The sequence below is a fragment of the Ostrea edulis genome, chromosome 6, assembly GCF_947568905.1.
Source record: "Ostrea edulis chromosome 6, xbOstEdul1.1, whole genome shotgun sequence".
In the NCBI taxonomy this organism is placed as follows: Eukaryota; Metazoa; Mollusca; class Bivalvia; order Ostreida; family Ostreidae; genus Ostrea; species Ostrea edulis.
Window position 1 is genome coordinate 89647218 of NC_079169.1, and position 27715 is coordinate 89674932.

The 27715-nt window shown below is 34.8% G+C and overlaps 1 protein-coding gene across 8 annotated transcripts; it reads right to left on the reverse strand.

The window, feature by feature from the left end:
- Positions 1 to 119: 119 nt before the first annotated feature.
- LOC125683738 (dentin sialophosphoprotein-like) lies at positions 120 to 27684 on the reverse strand. Of its 8 annotated transcripts, none has more exons than XM_056142579.1 (8): positions 27581 to 27684; positions 26415 to 26639; positions 21410 to 21567; positions 16541 to 18173; positions 11268 to 11359; positions 5605 to 5886; positions 5036 to 5308; positions 120 to 1932 (listed from the first exon to the last, which is right to left on the reverse strand). In XM_056142579.1, the coding sequence occupies exons 1-8, from the start codon at positions 27588 to 27590 to the stop codon at positions 1759 to 1761; spliced, it is 2847 nt and encodes a 948-aa protein (XP_055998554.1). In that variant the 5' UTR covers positions 27591 to 27684; the 3' UTR covers positions 120 to 1758. The 8 variants fall into 8 exon arrangements, with proteins under 8 accessions (XP_055998554.1, XP_055998558.1, XP_055998559.1 ...); XM_056142583.1 differs by lacking the exon at positions 27581 to 27684 and adding an exon at positions 22411 to 22501 and having other exon boundaries at positions 26415 to 26524; XM_056142584.1 differs by lacking the exons at positions 26415 to 26639; positions 27581 to 27684 and adding exons at positions 22411 to 22501; positions 23283 to 23299.
- Positions 27685 to 27715: the final 31 nt, after the last annotated feature.

A 27715-nucleotide genomic window follows, 5' to 3' on the forward strand; every position in this document is an offset into this window, starting at 1 on the left:
ACAAATACATGTATGGACGAATTTCTACCAGAAAAGATCACTTAACCTTTCAGCTCAGATGTGCTAATAATACATGTACCTCCCTCACACTCCACGAAAAAAACCGCAAACATGCTGGATACTTATCTATACTTTCAATTTATTCAAATTCATCAAGTACATATTTTAAAATAAAACCAACCTTGTAAAAATTAAAAAAAAAACCTTTAGGCTGCTCATGCTTATAACATAAATATCAACACCGAGCTGCACTTCCCGATCATCTAAATAATCTGTGCAAGGCTTTCCGTTTCTAAATTTGTACCACAGTGAAAGGTTCTTCTATACAGCAGTGAAATACTTCTTATTTTCTGGGTAAAATGATCCTTTTAAAATAAAGTACACTAACTTGTATATCATTCATCTCTACTGTTAAGGAAATTGTATTCCTGTAAGTAATTCATACCGCATAGCGATTATCTGACTATTTCTCTCAATTGCATTCTTAAATGAATAAGAATTCGGAGATATACACTTTAGCAACACTTTGATAAAAAGCACATATACCCAGCTTTACAACAGCTATATCTATTATGATATCATCTCCTTCTGAAAACAAAACAATAAGTGAAGGAGAAAATTTCTAATAGACGGTTGATTGAGATACATTTTAACATGTTTTATATTCAGGATAGAGGTTGCATTTTGGTCCTAAAGTTGTCCATCTATGAATGAGACAAGCTCTAGATTAAGCTTTCATCATGAATTAATAATATTTCTTGTGAAGACTTGAGTAGCAGCTATGTAAAGTATACAATGAGGTACCCCACATTAATCCACAGTAAACAAAAAATAAGCCCATTGCCATCACATCTGTTATATCAATCACATACTGCAAAAAAAATTACATTCTACCAGACCTTAGCAAACATTCTGTTATATCAATCACATACTGCAAAAAAAATTACATTCTACCAGACCTCAGCATTGCAACCATTCTGTTATATCAATCACATACTGCAAAAAAATAACATTCTACTTGACCTCAGCAACCATTCTGTTATATCATTTACCAACATTCAGGTTTAATGAAAAGCTTGAGGCCCCAATTACCCCAAGCATAATCATATTCCATGTACATGTAAAATGTGGAGAAAAGGTGGTTGACTAGCATGAAATGAGTACTGACAATCTCTGGCATACAGAGGACTGAGTACTGACAATCTCTGGCATACAGAGGACTGAGTACTGACAATCTCTGGCATACAGAGGACTGAGTACTGACAATCTCTGGTATATAGAAGACTGAGTACTGACAATCTCTGGCATACAGAGGACTGAGTACTGACAATCTCTGGCATACAGAGGACTGAGTACTGACAATCTCTATACAGAGGACTGAGTACTGACAATCTCTATACAGAGGACTGAGTACTGACAATCTCTGGCATACAGAGGACTTTATAGATGAATTTTGTGATGTCTGCATGGACAAGACAAATGTCATTGCTGTAGGACGAGTCATTGCTGTATGATGAAACACAAGCCTGAACAAAACATTACACGTACATGAGCAGTCTTACATATTGCAGCATAGGTAAATTCATAAAGTTATTCTTCAGCAAATGTAGGAACCTCATGCAAATGATAACTGCCTGTGTATTTCTAGGTGTGCAGGTCAACTTGAAATGTTCATCTGTAAGGGTCCTCTGTATTCCCTTCCCTTGGAGCTTCTAATCTGAAGTGTCAGATGAATTAGGAAGTTCTGACATTTTATCATCACACAACGGGTGCATTGTAATGTCTGTCATCTTCAGCAATTAACACGATCTGTGGCCACGACTCTTTCATGTCGTCTGGGTAGTAGGTGATAAAATCTTCTTCTCCATACTGCTGCAATCTCAGGACTTTGATTGTAACTCCTAAAGTATGCCCCAATAAAATCATCTCGATCTGTAAATACAACAGAAAGTGTCAATGCAGATTCTGTCAATCTGTAAATTCAACAACATGTTAGCATTGGAATTTCTTAAAAAAAGAATTTTTAAGAATCAAAAGTTGCTATCTTAACAGAGTGAAATAATAGGACAATGAAATCTGCTACATGTTTTTTATTAACAACACAACAGTTCTGACGAGGACAAAGTGAAAAGAAAAGGGGGAGAACTCTTACTGCTAATACATCTGGCTTTGTGTCATTGGTTGTGTAGTACTTGTCAATTTGAAATTGTTTATTGACACAGAACAGGTGTAACATGACCTTGACATAGCAGGTGTAACATGACCTTGACCTACTTGATAACTTCAAAAAAGTGAATTCCGTCACAAAAACAGACATTTATATATCAATCTGATTAAAATCAGATCCTAGAATATGCTCACAATCGCTACAGTAGGATCTGACATAACCCCATAGGGGGGTCATGTCCACATGACCTTTCGTTTGGAATATTCATGAGAACTATCAGCCAGTCAGAATGCACCATACAGACAATGATGGCTATTTATGCGGTTCCTGGCAATTCGTAAACAAATTGCTGTAATCTCTCTCCACGAAGTTTATTCAACACTGTAAAATTGTATATTCTCGCATAACGAATTTTAAACTTTCACAATAATGCCTAATCTATTCCGTTTATACAAACAATAAAACGTACGATATGAAATATACCCAAATTAAATTAATTGTGAATTCCGATCTATGTATGAATAGGGATGGGTACGAATTGAATAGTTTTCAAGATGGTTTACTTAAATAACGTGAGGAATATAACGCCAGTCGACGTAAACGGTGCATTATGACGTCGCATCTAGCTGCGATATGTTTTCTTTCAAACCAAACAATTGCAGCCATTTTCCTTGAATTGTGAACTCCATCGGGATTTTTAGCATTTGAATGAAAGAAAACCCGCAGAGAATACAGACGTTATTTAAATCGCATGATTTGACAGGTGTGCAGTCGTCTGTCAAACGCGCAGTCATTTATATTGCATCTCTAACGTAAATAATGACGCAAATGTTCATGGGAGAAAAATTATCGTTGGTGTAAATTGACAGGGTCAATTTGATTGGCTGAACGAAAGGTTATGCGGACGTGACCCTATATGGGGTTACGTCAGATCTAGTGTAGCGATCTAAGTGAGCGGATCTCAGGATCTGGTTTTAATCAGATTGTTTATATATTCTCCAGCATCAGTGACTGTATTGACAAAATTGGTCAGTAAAATTGATCCGCTGAAAGGTTACTGGCAAGTACAATTAAGGACACATGCTACGTTTCTCAATGATATGTAATTTTTAGAGAAATTTCACGTACAATTCACTTGCATTCTATCTCATTTTTACAAAAAATCTTGGGATGTATTACCATGACTGTTTTAGAGTTTACATATTTTGATAGGTCCTGGTTGTTGCAAGTAAAATTAATAGTCAGCTCTAATGTATTACAGTCAGTTGTATAAATGTAGCAAAGAATTGAAGTCAGCTCACAGGGCTCGAAATTAGCGAGAAATACTCGCAAAATGCGAGTACATTTGAAAAATAGCAAGTAAAAATAGTGGACACTCGAAAATCTTAGCGAGTGGTGATTTACAAACTATGATCGTATCGTATCCGTTTTATACAGTGATGCGCTATTCGCTTTTCTTAAACTTGCACTCTGAATCATACAAACGCTTACATCAACGACCGATTTCAACAACCGTTTCTATCCGGATTTTTCTTTTATGATTTTTTCAGAAACTCGGAGTCAAACAAATGCTTTAGAGGTCAGACATCGCATATTGACATGTGCCACGAGTCCTGTTCACCTATAGGGGTGATTAAATTGAATTCCAAGTATGAAGTTTTTGTTATTCATTTATCTAAAAAAAAAAAATCGGAGTCTATGTTTTACCAAGTCTTCCGGTAGTTATTTTTATCAAAATCATGAGAATGTCCTATCTAAATTTATTGTCATATTGAGGTCGGGTTGTAGTGATGACACGAGTGCATTGCTCACCGCGTAGACGATTATCAAAAAAGTTCATAGGACTCGTGATCCTGCTGCTTATAAACCATGAGTCCGGTATTCGCTTTAAAAATCACTAGTGACAACCATGATGTGGCATGAAATTCAAAGACTGGATCTAGACCTGCGGTAGACAAGTTGTGGATTAGAGGTGCAATAATTAAGAGACCTAAACATTGCACCATATGACTTACATAACTTAATGTCTTAATTGTCCAAACGATGCCTGTTGACCCACTAGGCTCAGTAATGATGGGGAAAATCATTGATTTAAAAAAAAACATATATAAAAAAGAGCACTACTTCATTATTTTTATTTTAGCTTGTAGGTTTTCATTTTAGCGTGTGGAGTTTTTACCCACAGGCTAAAATTAGCCTGTGGTAGAAAAAGTTAATTTCGACCCCTGGCTCATCACAAAACAAACGACAGACACTGTTTTTTGACAGCGCTATAAACAGGCTTATTCTTGTGAGTGAATTCAGCTCAGCTGAAAATTTTCCATTTTTATTGTTAACAATGCTTAACTAAAGTATTTCTAATGGTCAACCAAAATTTGAATATCAACTGTTGAGTTATAAAGTGAGATACAGCACTCGCAATTCTTTGTTATGTAAACAAGGCTTGTGCCATGTCTTTGTTTACATATACATGTAGATTGTTTAATAGAAAATAGCGTGTTTAAAACAAAATCAGATGTGCCAAACAGTAGAAAATATTTAATTGTGTTAAGAATTCACTTATAAATTGAAAAAAAATCTGCTTTGAACGAAACTTTTACTAGTTTATTTAACCTATGTAAACAATAACATGGCACAAGCCTTGTTTACATAACAAGGACTTGTGACCTCTGTGTCTCTCATGTACCTTGACTACTGACATTCAAATTTTTGCTGATCATTAGTAATACCTTAGTTAAGCATTCTAAACATTAAAAATCAAAAAATAAAATTTGAAAGTTTTCAGCTCAAATCGTGTCCATGTCCCTTTAAACCTTTGAAATCCTGTTCTTGATTTTTGATGGACTTTGAGTAATTCTAACATGTTACCTGTTCCAGGCCCCCGGAGTCTCCCACAGGGTTGATGTGGTTCTTTACTAAAGTTTCTGGATTTTCTGAGGTGTCTCTAGCAAACAACAACCACACAAACACCGGCACCTCATCCCCCTTCTGATACGCCTCGAACAGGAAGTGGGCCTCCTGGAACATCAGCAGTTTGATGGCCTCCATACACAGCAAGTCCTCCTTGGTTTCGTGGTTCAGCAAGTTTACAGGCCAACTAGTCCTCTCCTCATCAGTAGAAAGACTGCGACACTCACTGACCTGTCAAATATCGAAACAGCTATAACATTGTCTGAATATGAAAAAAATCTCCAATAATTATCTACATCTAAATCACAGCAGAATGAGTAGTAAAAGATCTGTTTGGCTACATTGTATCATTCTGCTTGTAAGGAATTTGCATCTTATGGATACTTGACAAGACTGAGTCACCCATGACTAATATGGATAAAAATGAAACAAAAGTCCTCTTAGCAGCCCTATACTTTGATTTCATCCAAGACTCAACCTGTTTAGAACTTAACAGCTAGCAAACACGTCATAGCATTTTGTCCTACCTTATTGAATAGACACTGAACACACTCTGCCATTGTTGACAATTTATCCTTCTTGTTAAAGGGAATTCGGTGAGCGAAAGTCCACTGGGACAGTCCGGAGTGTGGATTTCTGTAAAGTGCATGCAACCTGTTTACCACAGACTCGCAATTCTTCCACTTGGATAACACATTAATGTTCTGTATAAAACACTGTAGCAGTGTGCCTCTGATCCCACAGTAATTGTCTCCCCTGATTTGGTGCAGATGTCTACATTCGGTCAGGACAGGGACTTCTTCATATGCCTGTAAATCAAGGAAATAGGTATAGATCTTATTTCAGAGAAAATTCAGCCTAATTGTGATAATTTGGACTGAGCTCTTGTTCTGCCTGACCAAAATAATTTGGACTGAGCTCTTCTTCTGCCTCACTGGGATAAATTGGACTGAGCTCTTCTTCTGACTGAGATAATTTGGACAGACCTCTTATTTTGCCTGACTGAGATAATTTGAAATGAGTTCATATTCATCTTGGCTGAGATAATTTGAACTGAGTTCATATTCTGCCTGACTGAGATAATTTGGACTAAGTTCTTATTCTGACTGAGATAATTTGGACAGGCCTCTTATTTTGCCTGATTGAGATAATTTGGACTGAGTTCATATTCAGCTTGGCTGAGATAATTTGGACTGAGTTCATATTCTGCCTAACTGAGATAATTTGGACTAAGTTCTTATTCTGACTGAGATAATTTGGACTGAGTTCATATTCTGCCTGACTGAGATAATTTGGATTGAGCTCATATTCTGACTGACTGAGATAATTTGGACTGAGCTCTTCTTCTGCCTGACTGGGATAATTTGAAATGCTTGGCTGAGATAATTTGGACTGAGTTCAGATTCTGCCTGAGATAATTTGGACTGAGCTCTTATTCTGCCTGACTGGGATAATTTGAAATGCTTGGCCGAGATAATTTGTACTGAGTTCATATTCTGCCTGACTGAAATAATTTGGACTGCGCTCTTAATCTGCCTGACTGAGATAATTTGGACTGAGCTCTTTATCCGACTGAGATAATTTGGATTGACACCATGACATAGACATCAGTGCTTTCACGGGACAGCCGAATCTCATTGTGATTATCAGTTTAGGTACATTGGAAATTGAGCTGAGTTTAAAACATATATAGAGAGGGTTACCCCATTATTTACTTTTGCAATTTACGACACATCCTGGCAATTTGAAAGGAAATCTGGACAAGTACGCACACTGGTAAATCGCATTTCCTTTCTACAGACTGCATTCAAAATCGACCTTCGACATTAATCAAGGAGTAAGCATTAATAGTACAGCTTTAAAAGTTAGAGACATCAATCAAGAAAAACTGTCACAGGCTTCTTAATGTGGGTTTACACGAGTGCAAAATATTGTGGTTTGGTTGGAAAAATGAATTGGTGAAATATGATGATTAACCTCATGCACAAAAATTGTGCCCTCATTACATATCTTTAATGGCTGATTTTTTGAAGAAGAAAAAGTCATAGCTTGTATTTTTTCTGACTTCAGTTCCTTCTCATTAAACACACACACTTGATAAACTTATCTTAATTTAAGCAAATTCATTTTATCTATAAGTTTTTAAAATCAGAAAAACATTGAAAAGAAGAAACTACTTTTCTTTTGACATTGTTTCAGTGTAAATTTTTTTTTTAGAGCCAAGATGCTTTTTCTTTACAAAGATGTATATCTCATTACACATGCGGATTCATTCATTGCATAGATTAATCAATGATAAGATTAAACAAACCATTACAATCCAGAGTTTTGAACTCTTGTAATTAATATTCTGCAATTTTTTAATGTTAATTTTCCCCCTGACTGATGGACACATCAAAAGTGATAAGACTAAATATAGCGGGGAAAAAACATACTATTATGGCCTTTTCAATATTCCTAATACTTTTAAAATATGGCATGCTAATTTTTTTTTTTTTTTTCCAAGTCGAAAAATAAATTTATTAACTAAATATAGCATATTATTTAAAAACATCCTGACACTTTTAAGTCCAGACTAATCTCAGCATTATTACATAACAATTTTCAAAACAGTATCATGTGCATTTCCCAAATCTGCAGATATAAAGTTTGTATAAACCACAAACACATGATTAATTATCTCCCATTACAACAAGGCCATCTGTAATTGTGTACATTAATTAGTTTGTCTCTTCTTCACACTGAATCATCATTCAGTCCCCACGCCTATCACAGGTGATGTAGTTCTCTTTACAGTTTGACAAATGACAGAAACCAAGATGGTCACCAACAGACAAGAGACAGCACGTCCACAAATGCCATGTTTTTCAAATCAAAACACAGTTTTGTGGCATGGAAACTTCAGGAACACGTTCTTTGAAACAACGAAAATAACATTTCGTCACACATAGATACAGAATTGTTTCAGGTATTTAATTAATCCCTACATTTTTAATTTCTTATCTAAATTGCATTTAAAACCAGCGACATATTTAAAATTGCCAACTTTAATATATTCACACATACAGAGTTTTATGATATGCATACATAATTGTCAATGGTTAAATAAAATGCTGAAAATTAGGTTGTTGTTTTCATATCATTTAAAGATTTCTCTTATCCATTTATAAAGAAAATGCACATGAATGCATGATTTATTTCAGAACAAATAAAAATAAACTAAAACAATTCTAAGATTTAAAATCCCCAGGCAATACTATTCAGTTTTGTAACAAAATATGGAACCCCCCCCCCCCCCCCCCCCCCCCCCCCGGAACAATAGATGCTCATGGTCTGCAGGTACTGGTGATTTCAAGTTCATGAGGGTGGTTTTTAATTATTTCCAGGGCTGTGATCTCGCTTTGGTAAGAAGAATTCTAAAACATGTAAAGTTATGTGTAGACAAAATAAAAAAAATCTGTGAGAGTTAAACTATCATAAACTGCACCACAAATTCTATATCACAAACTGCACTAATTTGACAGTATGTACAGGTGAACTCTATATCATAAACAAGCATTTGAGGACTTCATAAATACAGGACACTAGTAGCTTCTTAAAAGGACAATTTCAATACTGAAAAAATTAATTTGGCCTCCATAACATTACGGGATAATGTGTGGATTTAACAGCATTTCAGATTATATAGCATCCAGATTACACATCATCCAGATTATACATCATCCAGATTATACATCATCCAGATAATACAGTATCCAGATTATACATCATCCAGATTATACATCATCCAGATAATACAGTATCCAGATTATACATCATCCAGATTATACATCATCCAGATTATACATCATCCAGATTATACATCATCCAGATTATACATCATCCAGATAATACAGTATCCAGATTATACATCATCCAGATTATACATCATCCAGATTATATAGCATCCAGATTATACATCATCCAGATTATACATCATCCAGATAATATATCATCCAGATTATACATCATCCAGATAATACAGCATCCAGATTATATAGCATCCAGATTATACATCATCCAGATTATACATCATCCAGATTATATAGCATCAAGATAATACAGTATCCAGATTATACATCATCCAGATAATACAGCATCCAGATTATACATCATCCAGATTACACATCATCCTGATTATACATTTATACATCATCCAGATTATACATCATCCAGATAATACAGCATCCAGATTATATAGCATCCAAATTATACATCATCCAGATTACACATCATCCATATTATACATCATCCAGATTACACAGCATCCAGATAATACAGCATCCAAATGATACAGCATCCAGATAATACAGCATCCAGATAATACAGCATCCAGATTATACATCATCCAGATTATATAGCATCCAGATTATACATCATCCAGATAATATAGCATCCAGATTACACATCATCCAGATTACACATCATCCAGATTATACATCATCCAGATTACACATCATCCAGATTATACATCATCCAGATTATATAGCATCCAGATTATACATCATCCAGATTACACATCATCCAGATTACACATCATCCATCATCCAGATTACACATCATCCAGATTACACATCATCCAGATTATACATCATCCAGATTATATAGCATCCAGATTATACATCATCCAGATTATACATTTATACATCATCCAGATTATACATCATCCAGATTATATAGCATCAAGATAATACAGTATCCAGATTATACATCATCCAGATAATACAGCATCCAGATTATACATCATCCAGATTACACATCATCCTGATTATACATTTATACATCATCCAGATTATACATCATCCAGATAATACAGCATCCAGATTATATAGCATCCAAATTATACATCATCCAGATTACACATCATCCATATTATACATCATCCAGATTACACAGCATCCAGATAATACAGCATCCAAATGATACAGCATCCAGATAATACAGCATCCAGATAATACAGCATCCAGATTATACATCATCCAGATTATATAGCATCCAGATTATACATCATCCAGATAATATAGCATCCAGATTACACATCATCCAGATTACACATCATCCAGATTACACATCATCCAGATTATACATCATCCAGATTACACATCATCCAGATTATACATCATCCAGATTATATAGCATCCAGATTATACATCATCCAGATTACACATCATCCAGATTATACATCATCCAGATTATATAGCATCCAGATTATACATCATCCAGATTATACATCATCCAGATAATACAGTATCCAGATTATACATCATCCAGATTATATAGCATCCAGATTATACATCATCCAGATTATATAGCATCCAGATTACACATCATCCAGATTACACATCATCCAGATTACACATCATCCAGATTATACATCATCCAGATTATATAGCATCCAGATTATACATCATCCAGATTATACATCATCCAGATAATACATCATTCAGATTATACATCATCCAGATTATATAGCATCCAGATTATCTAGCATCCAGATTAGATGAAGTTTGCTGTATTTCACAAATTATAATAAAAGTTGGAAATAATAAAATCAATAGTACATGTCCCACCCTGTAGTGTGTCAATTAACTTATTTTTGTGTACTCCTGAATTGCTTCAATTTGTAAGGGCCATTAATGTTCGTGGGTAAGCAATTTTGCTGGTTCGTGAGTAAGCAAAATTTTGCTGGTTCATGAGTAAGCAAAATTTTGCTGGTTCATGGGGACATAATTTCATTGGTAAAGATAATAACAATTCCATTGTTTTTGTTTTTACATTAACAGCTTGATCGAAAGAAAAATAATGGGATTACGGATGTAACGATGATATCAATACAACTTTATCGATACAATGTTTTGGATGATGAAAAATGATAAAATCTATTTTAATAAATTTATTTCAAAATTTTTTGAGGACACAAATTCATGGGTAAGAGTGGCCCACAAAAGCCTCGGACATCAATCCCCCACGAACAATGTGATGATTCCGCAGTATATAATAAATTTTCTTATCTTTGTGCAATCATACATAAGCACTCGCTTGTTTCATCGCCAAAGCTCCAATATATAAATCCAACTAAAACAAGTGCACTTCCTGTATTTTCATCAAGTATTTACTTAATTAAGCCACTTTTACCTTGACCCAATATTACCTTCAACATGGTGGAGGCTTTCTTTGTCTGTCCTTTCCATTCCTTCTTACAGTATTCTAAAACATCCTGCTTTGGTCCTATATTCAAAGACCCTGCAAAATATGACATACCCATCTAACAATTAAAATAGCATGCTGACATTTAAGCATACAGTTGCCTTGATAGTCTATGGTGTCTTATACATTCACAGGAAATCCCCAAGTTTTACTTCATAGTAGTGATTGTGTACATCAAACAAGGAATTCAGATTCATAAAAAATTATCAAATTGAAATGTGGCATTTCACTCGGTATAAAAAACCACCAAATTAATTTGCAAATGACGTAGTTTCATTCAGGTGTACAGGTATGTATTGTGTATGTGATAATAAATGTCTGGTAAAACCAACGATGCAGGTATGACGTGATTCTAAAATCCTTTCAAAATTTACCCCCCACCCCCATCGCAAAAAAAAAAATAAAAATCATCAGTTGACATGAATAAGTTTTCTATGTATTTTGAAATAATCTGGTCATGTCTAATAAGTTTTCTAAGTATTTTGAAATGATCTGGTCATGTCTAATAAGTTTTAAAATATATATCTTATGATGACATATTAATAATAAATTTGCTCTAGCAAATATTGTATATGTTTTAGAAACAGTAACACTGAAGCATCATATCACAGCAATTAAATGCGACAGATTACAAGCAGATGAGTGTGGATGCATGACAAATCCTTCTTATAATATATATATGTGTCTGTGTGGTTATATTCTATAGTGAAACACTTACAAGCACATAAATGAAAGTGATCAACTTTCTATAAGTCTCATACACACACGGGGAATCAATCAACCTCATAGCTTTATTACAATCTCCAGGACAATTTTTTTTTTTAAAGAAAATAGACGCACATTGTAAGAATTCGACAGCAAGGTCAGCCGAGAGCCGTCGTAAGAAACGATTCCTCAAATACATGCAAGGCATATCGGCCTTATTATCTTACTCGTGAAATTGCATTTAATGAACTTAGGATCTTTGACATGTACATAATTATAGATTATAATACTTTGGATATTTGACATGTACATAGTAGATATATAGATCTACAAAAGCCATATCAAACAAATTCATATTTATTTATAATCAACAAAACTTAATAATTGTCCCTTGTTAACCACCTTAAACTTCATTTTCATACTTGAAAAAAAAAAAGCTACAATATTATTAGAAGTCCATCAGAAATAATATATCACAGAACATTTTAAAAGTTTCATTTAGCAGTGCACAATTCCTTGCATGGTACATTTATAACAGATTTAAAGTTTAGAGAATACAAGAATTACCTTTTTCACTATGTCCCCCTTTAAAATGATGGTGTATAGTGGTAATCCAGAGAAAACAACCCATGATAGCAAACTAGTACTTCCTTAGTCAGAGTGACAGTTCACATCTGAAAACCCAGGAGAACAAGCATCAACCTGTTTCCTCCGTGACTATATTAGCATGGTCACTGCAGAATACCACACAATGGAAAAACATGGACTGGTGCAATTTATTAATGCTCCACAATTAAAAATAAACATCTCATAAATCTCTCAGTGGATGATAAAATTGTCATGCAAGGCTAGGTGTTTGTGGAGCTTCATGAACTATTAGCAAAAGAGAAGAATATGTTTCTTTTGTCGCTTAAACCATTAATTAACGTAGTTTTTTTTTTTTAACCTCACTGGCGTGCATACATAATTAGATTTTTTCATTTACACTGATATATTGATAGTTACTTCATAATTTGACCACATTTTTATTTAAATTAGTATTTTTTCCCAATAGTTTTATATTATTTATACACATTTACATTCATTAATCCATTTTTTGTGTTAATTTAAAAAGCAAAGAAATGCGATGTACAAAAGATTGATAATTACTGGAATTTGTATATCAATTTGCCAATAATTGTTTCACAGTAATAAAATGTAATGAAATTTATGAGCAAACTGAATGTTCTTATTATTTTTTTTTTTTTACAGAAATTAAATTGCGATGAAGCCAGCTCAGTTTCTACAGCAAGAGCAGGGCTTCACAGATTCTTTTATTGCTGTAATCATTTCCTCCTTACCATTAAAATAGGTGAAGGTTCCTCCTTAAGGTATCATTAATTAATCTGCCCCGATTAAAAGCTATATCCTTTAGGATAGGTGCCTCCTTATGGTCTCATGGATATCATTAATTAATCTGCCCTGATTAAAAGCTATATCCGTTAGGATAGGTGCCTCCTTATGGTCTCATGGATATCATTAATTAATCTGCCCTGATTAAAAGCTATATCCTTTAGGATAGGTGCCTCCTTATGGTCTCATGGATATCATTAATTAATCTGCCCTGATTAAAAGCTATATCCTTTAGGACAGCTCATACTAATATGTGACCTTGCATGGTTGTTTGTTCATTTGTTTTATGTCCCATCGAGAATTTTTCACTCATATTGAGACATCACCAGCTGTAGGTGAAGTAACACATAGACCTATGCTTAGCGCTTGGGGCTGTAACAGTGAGGGTTCGATCTTTATAATTTAACTTGCCAACGCCTGACGCAACACGGGACCTCTGTTTTTAAGGTCATATCAGAAAGACCCATGATTCTCACTTCTAATTGCTGAACATTTGGCGAAAAAGCAATCATTGCCTATCCTTACATTTTAGGTTTGATGCGACCATGGCATGAGCGGGGCTCAAACTCAAGACCTTGGATTTTGACACTAGTACTGTCATGTTGAATAGAAGTCTTTACTTAAGTGACATGACCTTTGTAGCGACGTGACCTTTGGACAATGATCACTGTGACGCAATGCATGCATGACTCTTCATAAAAATAAGGTACATCTATTTTAACAACTAGGAATGCCGACAGAATGAAAACAGAATATAAGAAATTAATTTCATTTTTGAAAATACATGAGGGTATGACTTGCAAAGCCGCTTTTCTGGAACTATGCTAGCGTGAAGCGTACCCTCATGTATTCTTTAAAATGAAATTTATCTCTTAAAATAACATATTCTAAAATAAATCTAGTGCATGGTAAAGCTTGCAGATTTATAATTCTAGCATCATTCATTTCAGTGAGCTAATAGGAAATCACACACACTGACATCACAGTAATTTATATTTTTGGGAAAAATCATGCATACAGCCATACACTGCATTAACACTATTTTATTTAAACCCAGGGATATATATATATATATAGAAAAGCTAGAGATTGTTTTAATGAAAAAATTGGAAGTGCTCTATATGACCCCCCCCCCCCCCCCCACTCCTTAATGTACTGCATGGTAAGGAGGAGAAAGCATGAGCAGGAACATAGACATTAGGAACTCCGATAAGCCATATAGGAGGAGAGCGTTCACAAACTATTTTACAACCTCCATTTCTCAGATCCACTATAACTTTAAGGATAACAATTGGATCCTCCTGTCCCTATAATATTCACATAGACCTGCAAATGGCATTGAAGTATTGTACAAAATTTCAAGTTTATCAGATAAGCCATATAGGAGAAGTAGTCATAAGCTATTTTAACATCCTCCACCCTCTTAGATCCACTACAACTTTTAGGAAAATAATTGGATCCTCCTGTTCCGACAATATGCACATCTACAAATGGCAATGAAGTGTTGTACACAATTTCAAATCAATCAAATAAGCCATATAGAAGAAGCATTCACAAGCTATTTTACATCTTTCACCCCTCTTAGATCCACTATAACTTTTAGAAAAATAATTGGATCCTCCCGTCCCAACAATATGCACATCTGCAAATGGCAATGAAGCAATGTACAAAGTTTCAAGTCTATCCGATAAGCCATATAGGAGGAGAGGCATTCACCAGATTTTGTGACAGACAGACAGATATGTCTCTCCCTGAAAGAGGGGAGACAGAAATATAATGATTACAATCCATTATTCCAAATGACATGCAATATTTTCATTTCTAAGAGAGTTGTCTTCCTTATGAAGTTGGAAATGTTTTAAATTACATTGCAATTTACGCCTATCAAAATTAATTCATTCACAAGGCCTAAAATAATCAATAGTTTGGTAAAAAATTTCTACATAATAAAGTCCTTAAAAAACTGCTGTGCTTTCTGCTAACTTGAGTGACATTAAAATATACCCTAACCTATTGTTAAAAAAATTCATTGAAGAAACATTTTTACTTTATATCAAAGTGTAATAAGATGATTACCCCTCTTAGAATAATATTTAGTAAAGTTTGAAAACACTAATTTCCTACCCTCATTTTGACTTGTTAGTGGACACATAAAATATCTATATTTTTGGCCAAATAAGGGTTTGTTTAGGATTTTTTAACGGGTTTTTTGTTATAACAATGATGCATTGCTCTTCCCTAAGTCCACGCTATATATCACAAAATAAGAAGAAACACAAATCTCGTATCAAAAATTATATTTAACAAAGAATGATGGTATTAAGATAAAACAAAACAAAGTATACACAACAGTTATCCACTAATATAACAAAGAAAAGCCATCAAGTTCCACAGAGAATGAACTTCCATTTGTAGAAGAAAATGTTATGGGAGTATGCTGCTAAATAATAAAAGCAATCCAACAAATCAGTGAAGAATGAACTGTTGTGGGATGAGAAATTTATCATTTAAATCTATTCACAAACATGCAAATACACTCAGCCCATTACAATTGATATCTAATCATGCTGAAGAAAATGTACCATGACGAGAACCATCAAATAGTCCAACATCAAATAGTCATTCAAACAATGAAACTGTGATCTAAAGGCAGTATGTAATCATTTTATTCTTTATTTTTTCCATGTATATATTGCTCAAGTTAAAGCTTGCATTTGTTTCAGTATGTAATCATTTTATTCTTTATTTTTTCCATGTATATATTGCTCAAGTTAAAACTTGCATTTGTTTCAGCTTTGGGATAATAGATGGAAACTTCAAGATCTATATATAAATAGAGACTAGAAAAATACATACTAGCATGACTAGAAAAAAATCTTTATGAACAATGAATCAGATACACAAAGCCCTTTCTTTAGCGTTCAGGATAGTACCTGATTCTCTTACTTCTATACCGGTCATACTTCACAAGTGTAAACAAGAATGTATTGTCGTTTGAATCTGTGTAATACCCTTCTAAAATGGGAGATCTACTCACAAGGTAGTCACCCGTCCCTACATCACTGAACAGCAGTTTTCTCACTGTACCATCCCTACCACTCAACAATACCCCATCTTTACCTGGAGATAATTCTCTCGATGACACCAGCTCCACGGGGTCCATATCAAAGGCACTGTCTGTATCCAGCTCATCTAGAGTTGTCTGTCCCTGATCATAATGGTCACTGCATATGTCACTCTCATCTTGCAAAAGTTTATCACATGTTTCATAATTGTCAGATAAGAATATGATAGCACCATCTGATGTGGAGGTCCTCATTTCCTTGTCATCAGTGTCCGAGGTTTCATCTTCGTTATGTGAGTCCGGGACCTTGTTATCAGATGATTCCTGAGATTCGCTCACCATATGGGAAGGAAGACTGTTGATGCGTTTTAGCAGGATCTTGATTTGACTTTGACCTTCACTATCCCAGGAAAGGTCAACGCCATCTGTGTCAACTGCACTTTCACTCAAAGATGTGTCACTTTGAGAGCGATGGAATTTCTCCCTTGTCCTATCAACAAAATCACATGCCTTTTTGGCTAATGGATCACTTGGAGTATACTCCATATCATCCTCACTGGAATGTTTTGTTGCCAGATGTTTTAATTCATCCAGTTTTGCTGTAATTTCAGCAAATTCATCCGCAATGTCATCCACCTCATGTTCAATTTTCTCGAAATATTCTCCTGTTGATTGACCGACTTCAGCAGATTCTGTAAAAATTTCATTTTCACTCATCCCAGACAAACTTTCCTGTCGTTCTTGGTCATAGCTGTTACTCCTTGCGTACCTGAAAGGTGAGGCTTCTGGGGAGGAATTTAAAGATGTTGATGTACTGGAGGTATTAATTTCATGAAGTCTCTGTAACAATGTCTGCCTAAACTGACCGTCTGCACATCTCACTTTGTGCAGAGGAGAGGAATCTAGTTCCTCGTCATCTAAACTTAAATTCCCCGATATGTCTGTTGTGTAGTTACTGAAAAGTTTTCCACTTCCACTGGAATGAAAGGGGGACGTATGGTTAGAACTGTCGGTCGTCTGCCAGACAGAACTCAATTGATCTGTGACATTAGAATCATTTCTATCACCAATACAATGGTCCGAATTTGTTGGTGATAAGTTAGCTATGAGATCTGGAATGTTTTCTGAGAATTTCACACAAGGTTTCTGTTCATTTGTTACACTTTCCTTGTTTTGATTGTTTCGATCATCGTCTGAAGGCGGGGTCAGCAGAACACTACTGACGGTTAATACTTCCTGTGAACTGGAAATTTCTATTTGTAAACTTTCGGTGCCAGAGGAGTCAAAAAGGTGCGATTTGTTTGCATGGAAATGTTCATCGAATCCGTATCTATGATTGCGTTCATACAGTGACTTCAGACTCAGGTTCCCTTTCAGTGACCCGCTATTTGGTTCAGCTCCACTGACATCAGAAGCACTATGAATCAAGCGTTCCAAAGAGTCCTCGTGAACCTGTGAGGAGCTGTCCTCTTCAGAATTCAAAAGACGAATCTCGTCCTCACTGGAGTTCTTCCTGTGCAATCGATGGTGCTTTGAGGACCTGCGTTGTCGTACAAGGATGGGACTTGTTGCTTGGTTTCTGGTGCGACAGCTGCCAAACTGAACGCCGTTTACAGCATTGTACCGGACCGGCACTGCTTCGCTGGAGCCGGAATTTCCCATGTCATCCTCCTCACCATCGGTGTGCACCTACAACATTCAATAAAAATGTAATACTGGTAAATGTTTCAGATGATTCTGCTCTTGTTTATTTTTGGCAATCTAAAGTAACATTTACATCATTTTTGATGAATGTTCAGAAAAACTCAACCTGGATTCATCGTGTATTTATCTGCAAGTTAAGTATGGAAATAATGTTATCTCTCTTAACCATGTTTGCTATGCCGGGTTGATATAATACTTAGCAATCAGCACTGCATCCTAAGTACTTAACCACTAAATCCTTATCGTGTAGTTCATTATTATACATTGTTCTTAAATCAAAACCTTAACACGTGTACAGTGTGTAAATCAACACAGTATGTCTGTACATGTTCTAGTACATTAACTGTGACAGTTTAGAGATTATAGGACTATTTCACATGGTCTGATACATTAACTGTGACAGTTTAGAGATTATAGGACTATTTCACATGGTCTGGTACATTAACTGTGACAGTTTAGAGATTATAGGACTATTTCACATGGTCTGGTACATTAACTGTTACAGTTTAGACATTATAGGACCACTTCACAAATCTTACTTAGTCATACTGTTTGGTAGTGTTTGCTAGCCTCAAAAATCAATTTAAAAGTGCTTCAAGCAATTCAAACTGGAACATGTTATTGGAATATATCATTATTTAGTTAGAAGACATTATCCTGGAGTACATTTCAGAAGATTGTGTACCGTGTGTTCTTTAAATGACTTTGAAGATGAATTTCATTTCATTTTAAAATGTCCAATTTAAGGTCAACTTTGACATTTGTATGTAAAATAATATTCCTATCTTAAACCAATATGAAGGAGTAATTATATTTAGGGGAATTTTTATTTTACAAAGAAATGTAAAGTGAAAAAACTTTTGTTCGTATCTATATTCATGCATGTTTAATCTGAACCTGTTGATTTCAAGAAATAAAGAAAGCGAAACTGATGCCTACAAAATATTTACCTACATGAAACATGCACATCAAAACCTGTCTAGGAAATGCAAAACAATACATTGTGCATGCTCATTAAATCTATTTTAAGAAACTTTAAGTCACTCCAATTAATGCACTGGTTAAACAGTGCATTAATTTTATGATAGACTACAAAGTCCAGCACAAGATAAGACAGGTCATTCTGAGAGATAATGCAGGTGTCATGTTGGAACCCCTCTCACTGCAGCACCAGTTCCTGACGATTTATTGATTTTTGGGAGTGTGTCACTACCAGACTTCATCATACATTAAGCTGTTAAAAATGGAGGTTCAAATATAATTCTGTGAGTCTGTTGTCTTGTGTCACATTGAATTCAGTTCATGCTACTGGGAAAATACGGCCATTAGAAGCTACATATGCACTTCCATTAAAGTTTACTGCATGTTCTTAGAATACAAACACTCAGGAAACATAACTTCACTCTGTCTGAACAGGCTGAAAACTGTGTAATGTATTTTGTTACAATAACGTCCAGTCAGGCTTATGACACATGATCAAGATAATAAGATTTAATGTTCCTACTTAAAAAATAAATCCTAATACTGACTCATTACAGCTGGTCTCAGTTCAACACTCTGACACCAATTCAATGAAGCGTGACTTTGTTATATTTCTAATATGTGTACTTAATTTACAAATGATCCCGGTGATCTTGAGCTTCTTAACACCACACAAAGTGCTTCAAAACATAACAACAATAAAAAGCCAGTTAGGTGAAGGTCATTAAACCGCACAGACTACGGAGTTTTACTTTATTGTGCCCGTCCAGCTACAATCAATTCATTATCACACACAACACATGTACTACAACTCTACAGAGACTGGTGCTCCATATAAAAAGGGAAGAAGATAATACACATCTAATTATGTGAATCAGAAAAACAAAAAAATCAATGGACTGACTGTTGAACAGTTAGTGGTCAATATACTTACAGAGAGTGGTCACCGACAGACGGACGGCCTCGTCTTACATCCCCTGACCTTAGTCATCCCATGAATTGATCCTACTACATGTGACTATAGAGCATTGAAACTAGAGTCCTTGACAATATCATTTCCTCTCATAACGAAAGGGGGGTAACTCTAATTCTACTTTGAGTAAATCAATAGGATCTACAATCACCTGAGTAATGTGAATGTTGAACAGACATGCAGACAACTATATTGATCTCTGTGCAGTGTGTACAATCTGTTCAAGAAACACTGTGTAAAGCTTACAAGAAAAATAAACACTACAAATCCATTATTAAGTGTCAGCTGAATTGCTCAGTGTCAGTTTTTATTGCAGTTGACAAGTCACTAAGTCTATTCAGTTTTCAATAACATCACTGTAAGTGTTATGAACAAAATAATTACATGTATTTTCTGAACTTGTATCACCTTTCATTTCACCCAACAATTAAACTAAAACAATTACATGTCCACTGATTTAAAGGTCAGAGGGCGTGAGAGTAATCAACCTTAAAGAAAATTAGGTTTTTGGGCCCCAAGACTTTTTTCACCTTTTGGGGAACTGGCAGGTAATTCATGAGATAGCCAAAGATAATTCAATTAGAAAAATTACAACCAATAGACCTGGGAATAATGCACTATACTTAAAAAGTTATTACTTTTCCTAGCATTTTTTTAAATTGGCCATTGAAGATAGGATTTTGATTCTCAGTTCAAAATAATTAAACAAATAGCCCTGTTGATATAGCATTTCTTCTCTCATACTGTACTTTAATTTTTTTTTTATTTTGGATGAATTAATCTTTTATAACAAGCACGAGGAGTGGACATGCATGCTTAGGACAGAGAAAATCTGAGTTTAAAACACATACATGTATATCCAATGATATAGAGGGGGGATGTCTGCTGTCTCTCTCCCCCCCCCCCCCCCCCTCCCCTCCAAGAACTTGGTAGACAATAGATATTATATTTGCATATTTTGAAGTACTTCTGTTGTGAAATGCTAAGTGTTAATCCTGGGTATAGATTGGTCCCTCTGGAAAAAAAATTGCATGTAACCCATTCCAAAAATTCTGGATCGACCCCTGTGCTTTTGTTTCTGCACTCACCCAACAAACACTGTCAACATATTATTTCAGATGTCCATGACCTTTTGCATACATGTGTATCATACTTTATACAAGTCTTTCTGTCACTTATAACTTATCATCTGCACATAGACACATTTTAAACTCTAACCATGCACATAAACACACACACACTTCTAATTTTTTCTTTCAATACTTACATGGTGGCTTGGGTCCTGTTGACAGAACTTGTCAGCTGTTTGTACTGGTCCTGGGCCCCTGTCATCCGAGGGAAAAAGTTTACAATAAAGCTTGTATAGGAGATAACTTCCAATGCCGACCCCAATCCCAAGGGCACAGAGGACTGTGGCTGCCTTGGCTGTCAAAAAAGAATCCTACACTGTATCAACTGTTCAACTCCTTTCATCGTTTTAACTGTATACTACAAAATCTGTGTTATTCACATTTTTAGTTTATAACTATCCATGTAAGTATACAACTGTTGAACAGAGCAACTAACTGAGAGTACATGTAAGCCTGCAGCTACTGAAAAACAAGTGCTTGCCTCACATTAATGATATAAATGAGACAGTATGTGACAACCTTCATTTTCTTTACATGTAACAGGACCGTCAAACCCTCCTCATTCAAAGTGCTCATAATGCATTAACATCAAACAGGTCTGAGCCACTGCACATATCAAAACTTTTCTATTTAATTATACATGGACGGATCATCATTAATGTTTTAATTATCACTAATATCTAATATTAAAATATGCTTCAAAATTCTTTCAGCTGGCTTAGAGTATAAAGGATTAGACAGATCATACGACATAGAAATAAGAGATAAACATAAATGATGCATTATCTCACAAGCACTGTGTATTAACAAGAGGTGTTCTATAGGCAATACAGTTATTCAATGCAGGAAGTTTTCACGATGCTGCATAATCTGATAAAAATTCCGACAGTGCATATATATATACAAGCCATTGCTACAGTTACACATAGAAGCTGGCACTTTTTATATATATATATTTAGTTCAGTCCATGTAGATTTTATAAGTTATATAAAAATTAGAATTTGATGAAATTAAATATCAGTAAAAACATTTAGAAATGAATTTGGCATATGGACAAGACTATACCCCTGTTAATTAAAATGAACTCTAAATACATAGCTCGTGTTAAAGCATTGGATTATTTGTAATGTTGATTACCTATGATTGACTTGACCACCTTTTTAAAACCCTTCTTCATATTAGATTTCCTTATACAACACTCCTAATCCACCACAATCAGTCCAAAATCCTATGATAAGATAAACAGTCATATCAAAACATGGTGTCAACGTCTCCAGGCCCATATTTAATCATCTGTTACAAGACTTTACTCAGACACATTAATTATCTCCCCTTGTTTCACTTTGCCCCTGGCTATAACAACACCACACCACTTCCATTCACCTATTCTCTCCCCTGCTGTGTCAGCACTTTCTAACCTCAGTCGGGTACGTGCATGAAGGCATTGTGCACGGGTAAGAAGGTGACAATGAAATTCAGGTGTTGCATAGATATATAGATTAGGTGGATTAACATTCAGTCCCATTCTATAAATAGATTTATGTACATTTGAGTGCATGGTTTCTATTTTAAAGTGTATCTTCACATCTGACTTCAGAACATGGAATTATTAATATTAATCATGCTCATTAGTGAATGACAATGGCAGTACTATACACAATTAAACATGCTAGATATAAGCATGCAATATAAGCATTTTTAAAGTCGAGTTTCTGTACAGTTCTCTCTATGTCACAATCAAATAATTTCCCATTCTAACCTTTATTCACTTGCAACTGTGTGTATAATGACTAACATGATCAATAAAGAAAGAAACCTTGCAAATGTTAATGTACAAAAGATTACATTTAAAACAATGTGTACAAAGTTTCTTCATACTCGTATAGAAGTCATTAAAAGGCCCAGGTCACCCACTTACAGTGTACCAACACAGAGAATGGGGTGATAGAAATTAAAACCTGCAGCTGTTAATTGTTGTCTGCCTTTACTTAAATGACAATCCATCTCACCCCGATATCTGAAAGGCTGGGGGCCTACAAACACCTCTACCACCTCACTCATCCCTCTAAGTCCTGTTCTAATTCACTGCTAAATCCACATATTCACCATCCAGCTTCTCTTGTTACACTTAGTGACCCTAGTCTTACACAGGACACCACTTCCTCAGGAACCTTTCCAACAGTGTATGGTCCCTATATATTTAGTGGAAGGCCTGAGCTTTATCTCCAAACCCCACCTTACATCTTCACAGAGATAACTACCTTATCACCTGGCGCAGTCTCCCCTGACTCACCTTGTCAATACAAACAGATGTATACACCAGTCTTTACTAAACGACATTGATTACCACAGTTTATAAAGTACAGTGGCTTTTTTGATAAGATATACAAATGCTGTTTTCAGATATTCTTTTCTCTGTTTTTGCCCCTTTTACACATTACATAATAAAAAAGATACCTGCTGTTTTCATGTCATTTTTCAAATCAAAACTCTTCCTGATGAAAGTTACAATACCTCCAGGCAACTTTTTTTGAAAATAACACAAGTTTAACCTAAATTAATGTCTCCTAAAACACAACTGTACAGTCTAATACGCTACACTCAATCATCATATGTCTATAAAATGTTCACTACTATAATAACGGTACTCAGTACTGTCTGTCAGTGGATCAGCACTGTAGCGGTTACCGGCCATCACAGATTAATTTTACCTGTAACTACAAGACAATCATCTCCAACAAGCTCCATAACACGACTGTCATCACAAAACAATATCCGAGTCCAACACTTCACCTCAGTACACCAATTTTAAACAGGAAATATTATTGCTGTGTATAAATAGAAAGTTCGTTTCATGTAATATTAAATAAATATACTTGCATACTTGTGTAATACTGAACTTCCTTTTGAAATCCTAAGATGACATGCGAACAAGAGTTCGTCATGCCTGCACAGTGGTTAGATGGATACGCAATTTAATAGGGGGCACTCGGGAAACACTCGTACAGGCGTGCTAGTGCGAGACAAACTGCAAAGACTAGGATTTTTTACTCGTTTTTTTCCCTTAAAACCTGAACACGACAGAAAATTGGTAAATTCAAAATCCTTATCCTCTCCATTTCATCCTCATTAAATATTGATGTTTGTTTCCACACTAATTATCTGCCCACTGAAACAGATGTCTAGAAATGATGAGACCCAACCCATACTGTTACACAAAGAAGTGACAAGAAATATTGAATCTTTTACAATATTCTATAATTTATAAATTAGTCTGTAGCATACAGCCAGCTATAAGTCTTTTACAATACAATACTCTATTTATAAGTTAGTCTGTAGCATACAGCCAGCTATAAGTCTTTTACAATACTCTATTTATAAGTTAGTCTGTAGCATACAGCCAGCTATAAGTCTTTTACAATACTCTATTTATAAGTTAGTCTGTAGCATACAGCTAGCTATCCGTCTTTTACAATACTCTATTTATAAGTTAGTCTGCAGCATACAGTTAGCTATAAGTCTTTTACAATACTCTATTTATAAGTTAGTCTGCAACATACAGCTAACTATAAGTCTTTTACAATACTCTATTTTATATAAGTTAGTCTGTAGCATACAGCCAGTTATTCATCTTTCAAAATACAGGATTGACTTACTAATGAATTACACAATTCCTTCTAATAAACACCTTAAGACACAAATTCCACTATGTTTTGATGAAGATGACTGATCTAGCAAATCTTGTTGGAACGAAATCAATTGTATCTATAAAGTATGAAAACAGTCAATTAATATTTCACTTGTTGCGAGTCAAGATTGATCAGAGATTTTTCACAACTACATCCTAAAATCTGGTAATCATCAACAAGTGTGTCGAAAATGTAGGAAAATTTAAATTCTACAAAATTTTCAAACTCCTACATCCAGAAGTGAAGTTATAACTTTAATTTCCAATCTAAGTGCTTGAAAAGTTCAAGAAAACAACTACCTATTCTAATTTGCCTCTGATGAAAAATACACCAAAGATTGCAGACAAGCATCATTATAAATCCTAAACCTGCAAAAACAACCATGAAAACCTGCATGATTATGTGGAGTATGATCACCGTAGAGAAAAATTCTGTAAAACTGAATTCCACAAAAGTTTTGAAGCCATGTGACAGTAAGTTTGTACCAGTACTGTTTCCATCCAATCTCTTCTGTTGCTATGTAATTAAACACTTGGACAATTCTGCCGGCCATGTTCTAATTTAGTCTGACCAAGCACACCAGTTGCTTCCCCAGTAATGGGCTGTTATCTACAGGAGATCCTCTATTGATTCTGTGGACCACAGCTTCTCTCTTGGTGAGTAGAGTACAGAGAGGGTGGTGTTTGGTTTTTTGTTAATCAATATAACATTGACAAATTCCAATCAATTAAATTACAAGAATTCAAGTTACATGTTAATGTGTACACTGTACAGCTACCTGGATTTCCACAAGTACATGTTAAAGCGATGATTACGATGATCCAAGTGATAAAAGCTGAACATGTTTGTACACATATTTTTTGATATTTCACATTGTATATTTTGTAGAGACTATATATAACTGCATTATAAACATAATTTGTGAAAAATGCAACAGTTATGAGGATATACATATAGATATAAATATATATGTATATATATATATGTGTGTGTATATATATATATATATATATATATATATATATATATAGTGATTATTTAGTGCTTTATATATATATATATATACATGTATACACACACACACACTGTACTATCACACACGCACATTAACAATCACAATATGTTTTAAGTAGCTCAGTCAAGCACTTCACAGCCGTTACACACTTAACATACATTAGGAATATATCAGAGATTCTTATACACATCTATGTAACCAGTTATAAATACCACACTACACAGAAGGCCACTGGTTACATAGTACTCGCACAACACCCCCCTCTTCCACGAATGCAGTACGTGTTGATAAACAAACCTTTTCTAACTTTCATAACTCCCTACATCAGGTGAATACAATAACAGCATTGGCAAACATGCAAATCCCAGACATATTCTAACAGACTTTTACCACAGCAGCTTCTGATGCTCCGATCTAAATGTTTTAATGTCACTTACCTCCACACAAATCTAAAGAAACTCCCTGGCCACCAAATGAACAGCAAAGGACGACTTTCTTCTGGCCCGATGCGATGTCCGATGCTAACTGGTATATTTCCTGACAGACGTCTGCAAGACTGTCGAAGGTGTGGGGTACCGGAGTGGGGGCGACACCCACCTTCAGCTTATGAAGAGGGGGCCATTTGTGAGGGCCATATCGCTCCATCACCGGTAGCCTGGTGTCTGAAATCAGAACACTTGTTATGTATTGATCAGTGACCTTCAGCTATAGAGAACACAACTTTCTCTGCAGCTTAGAGAGGCTGATGTTGGAATGGGCTTACAAAACATTCTGTAGAATGACTGAGGAAGGAAAATAGAAAACTTCTCCATTGTATTGTAATGATATGTAGTCTTGCTGACTTGGTGTGGACTTTTATCTAAATTAATTAAATGTTTCATTTTCTGCCTACCACTATCGTGTATAGACTTTTGAGATATATAAAAGTCTCATTTTCTGCCTACCACTATAGTGTATACTTTTGAGATATATAAAAGTCTCATTTTCTGCCTACTGCTATAGTGTATAAACTTTTGAGATAAGTTAATTTTGAATTTCATTCCTATCTCACTATTTTTTTTCTCTCCAAAAATTTGAAAACCAAAATAAAAATAATAATAATAATAAAAAAACAAAAAAATAAAATGACATCTAAGTATGTTTATTACCCTTATAATGATTTATGAAAACAATAAATACATGTATATACACACACAATAAAAATGATTAGATGTGCAATAACTGCATGCTTTACACCACTCTTTACAATGTGTCTTGTTCAACAGTATCACTATTCACATTATGTCATATTTTTCTGTTAAGTGTATGAACAGCACTTCTTCAAATTGGAATTTAAAAGGTGTACAACTGATTAAATTGTCTCAATTTACACTCACTTAATTTACTTAATATCTTACATTGTTGATAATATCTAGAATTTAGATTATTTTTACACATGGCAAAATGTACAAAACAGTATAAAATGTACATTTAGACAATAAATACATATTTCTGGGTGAGTGAGGGTGCATAGTACATGTAGAAATAATGGAACAAATGTTGTACAAATTCTTCAGAAATAAATTTAATCCATAAACAAAATAACAATATATTATATACTTACATCTGCACATATTTATATATTCCAAAACCTTACACCTAGAGAACAGCCTTTCAGTCCTGGCTGCAGGCCCATCAAAACACTTATGTGTTAGTAAATTGCTTTTATATATAGAAAATCTTGGGATCTATATTTAAA

Bases quoted from the DNA above. Each gene is read 5' to 3' on its own strand.
- LOC125683738 (XM_056142579.1), bottom strand. The intron at 18,174-21,409 runs GTAAGTATTGAA...TGAATGTTGTAG, and splicing joins AACAGGACCCAAGCCACCAT to GTGCACACCGATGGTGAGGA. The intron at 5,887-11,267 runs GTAATATTGGGT...CTTGATTTACAG, and splicing joins AAGCCTCCACCATGTTGAAG to GCATATGAAGAAGTCCCTGT.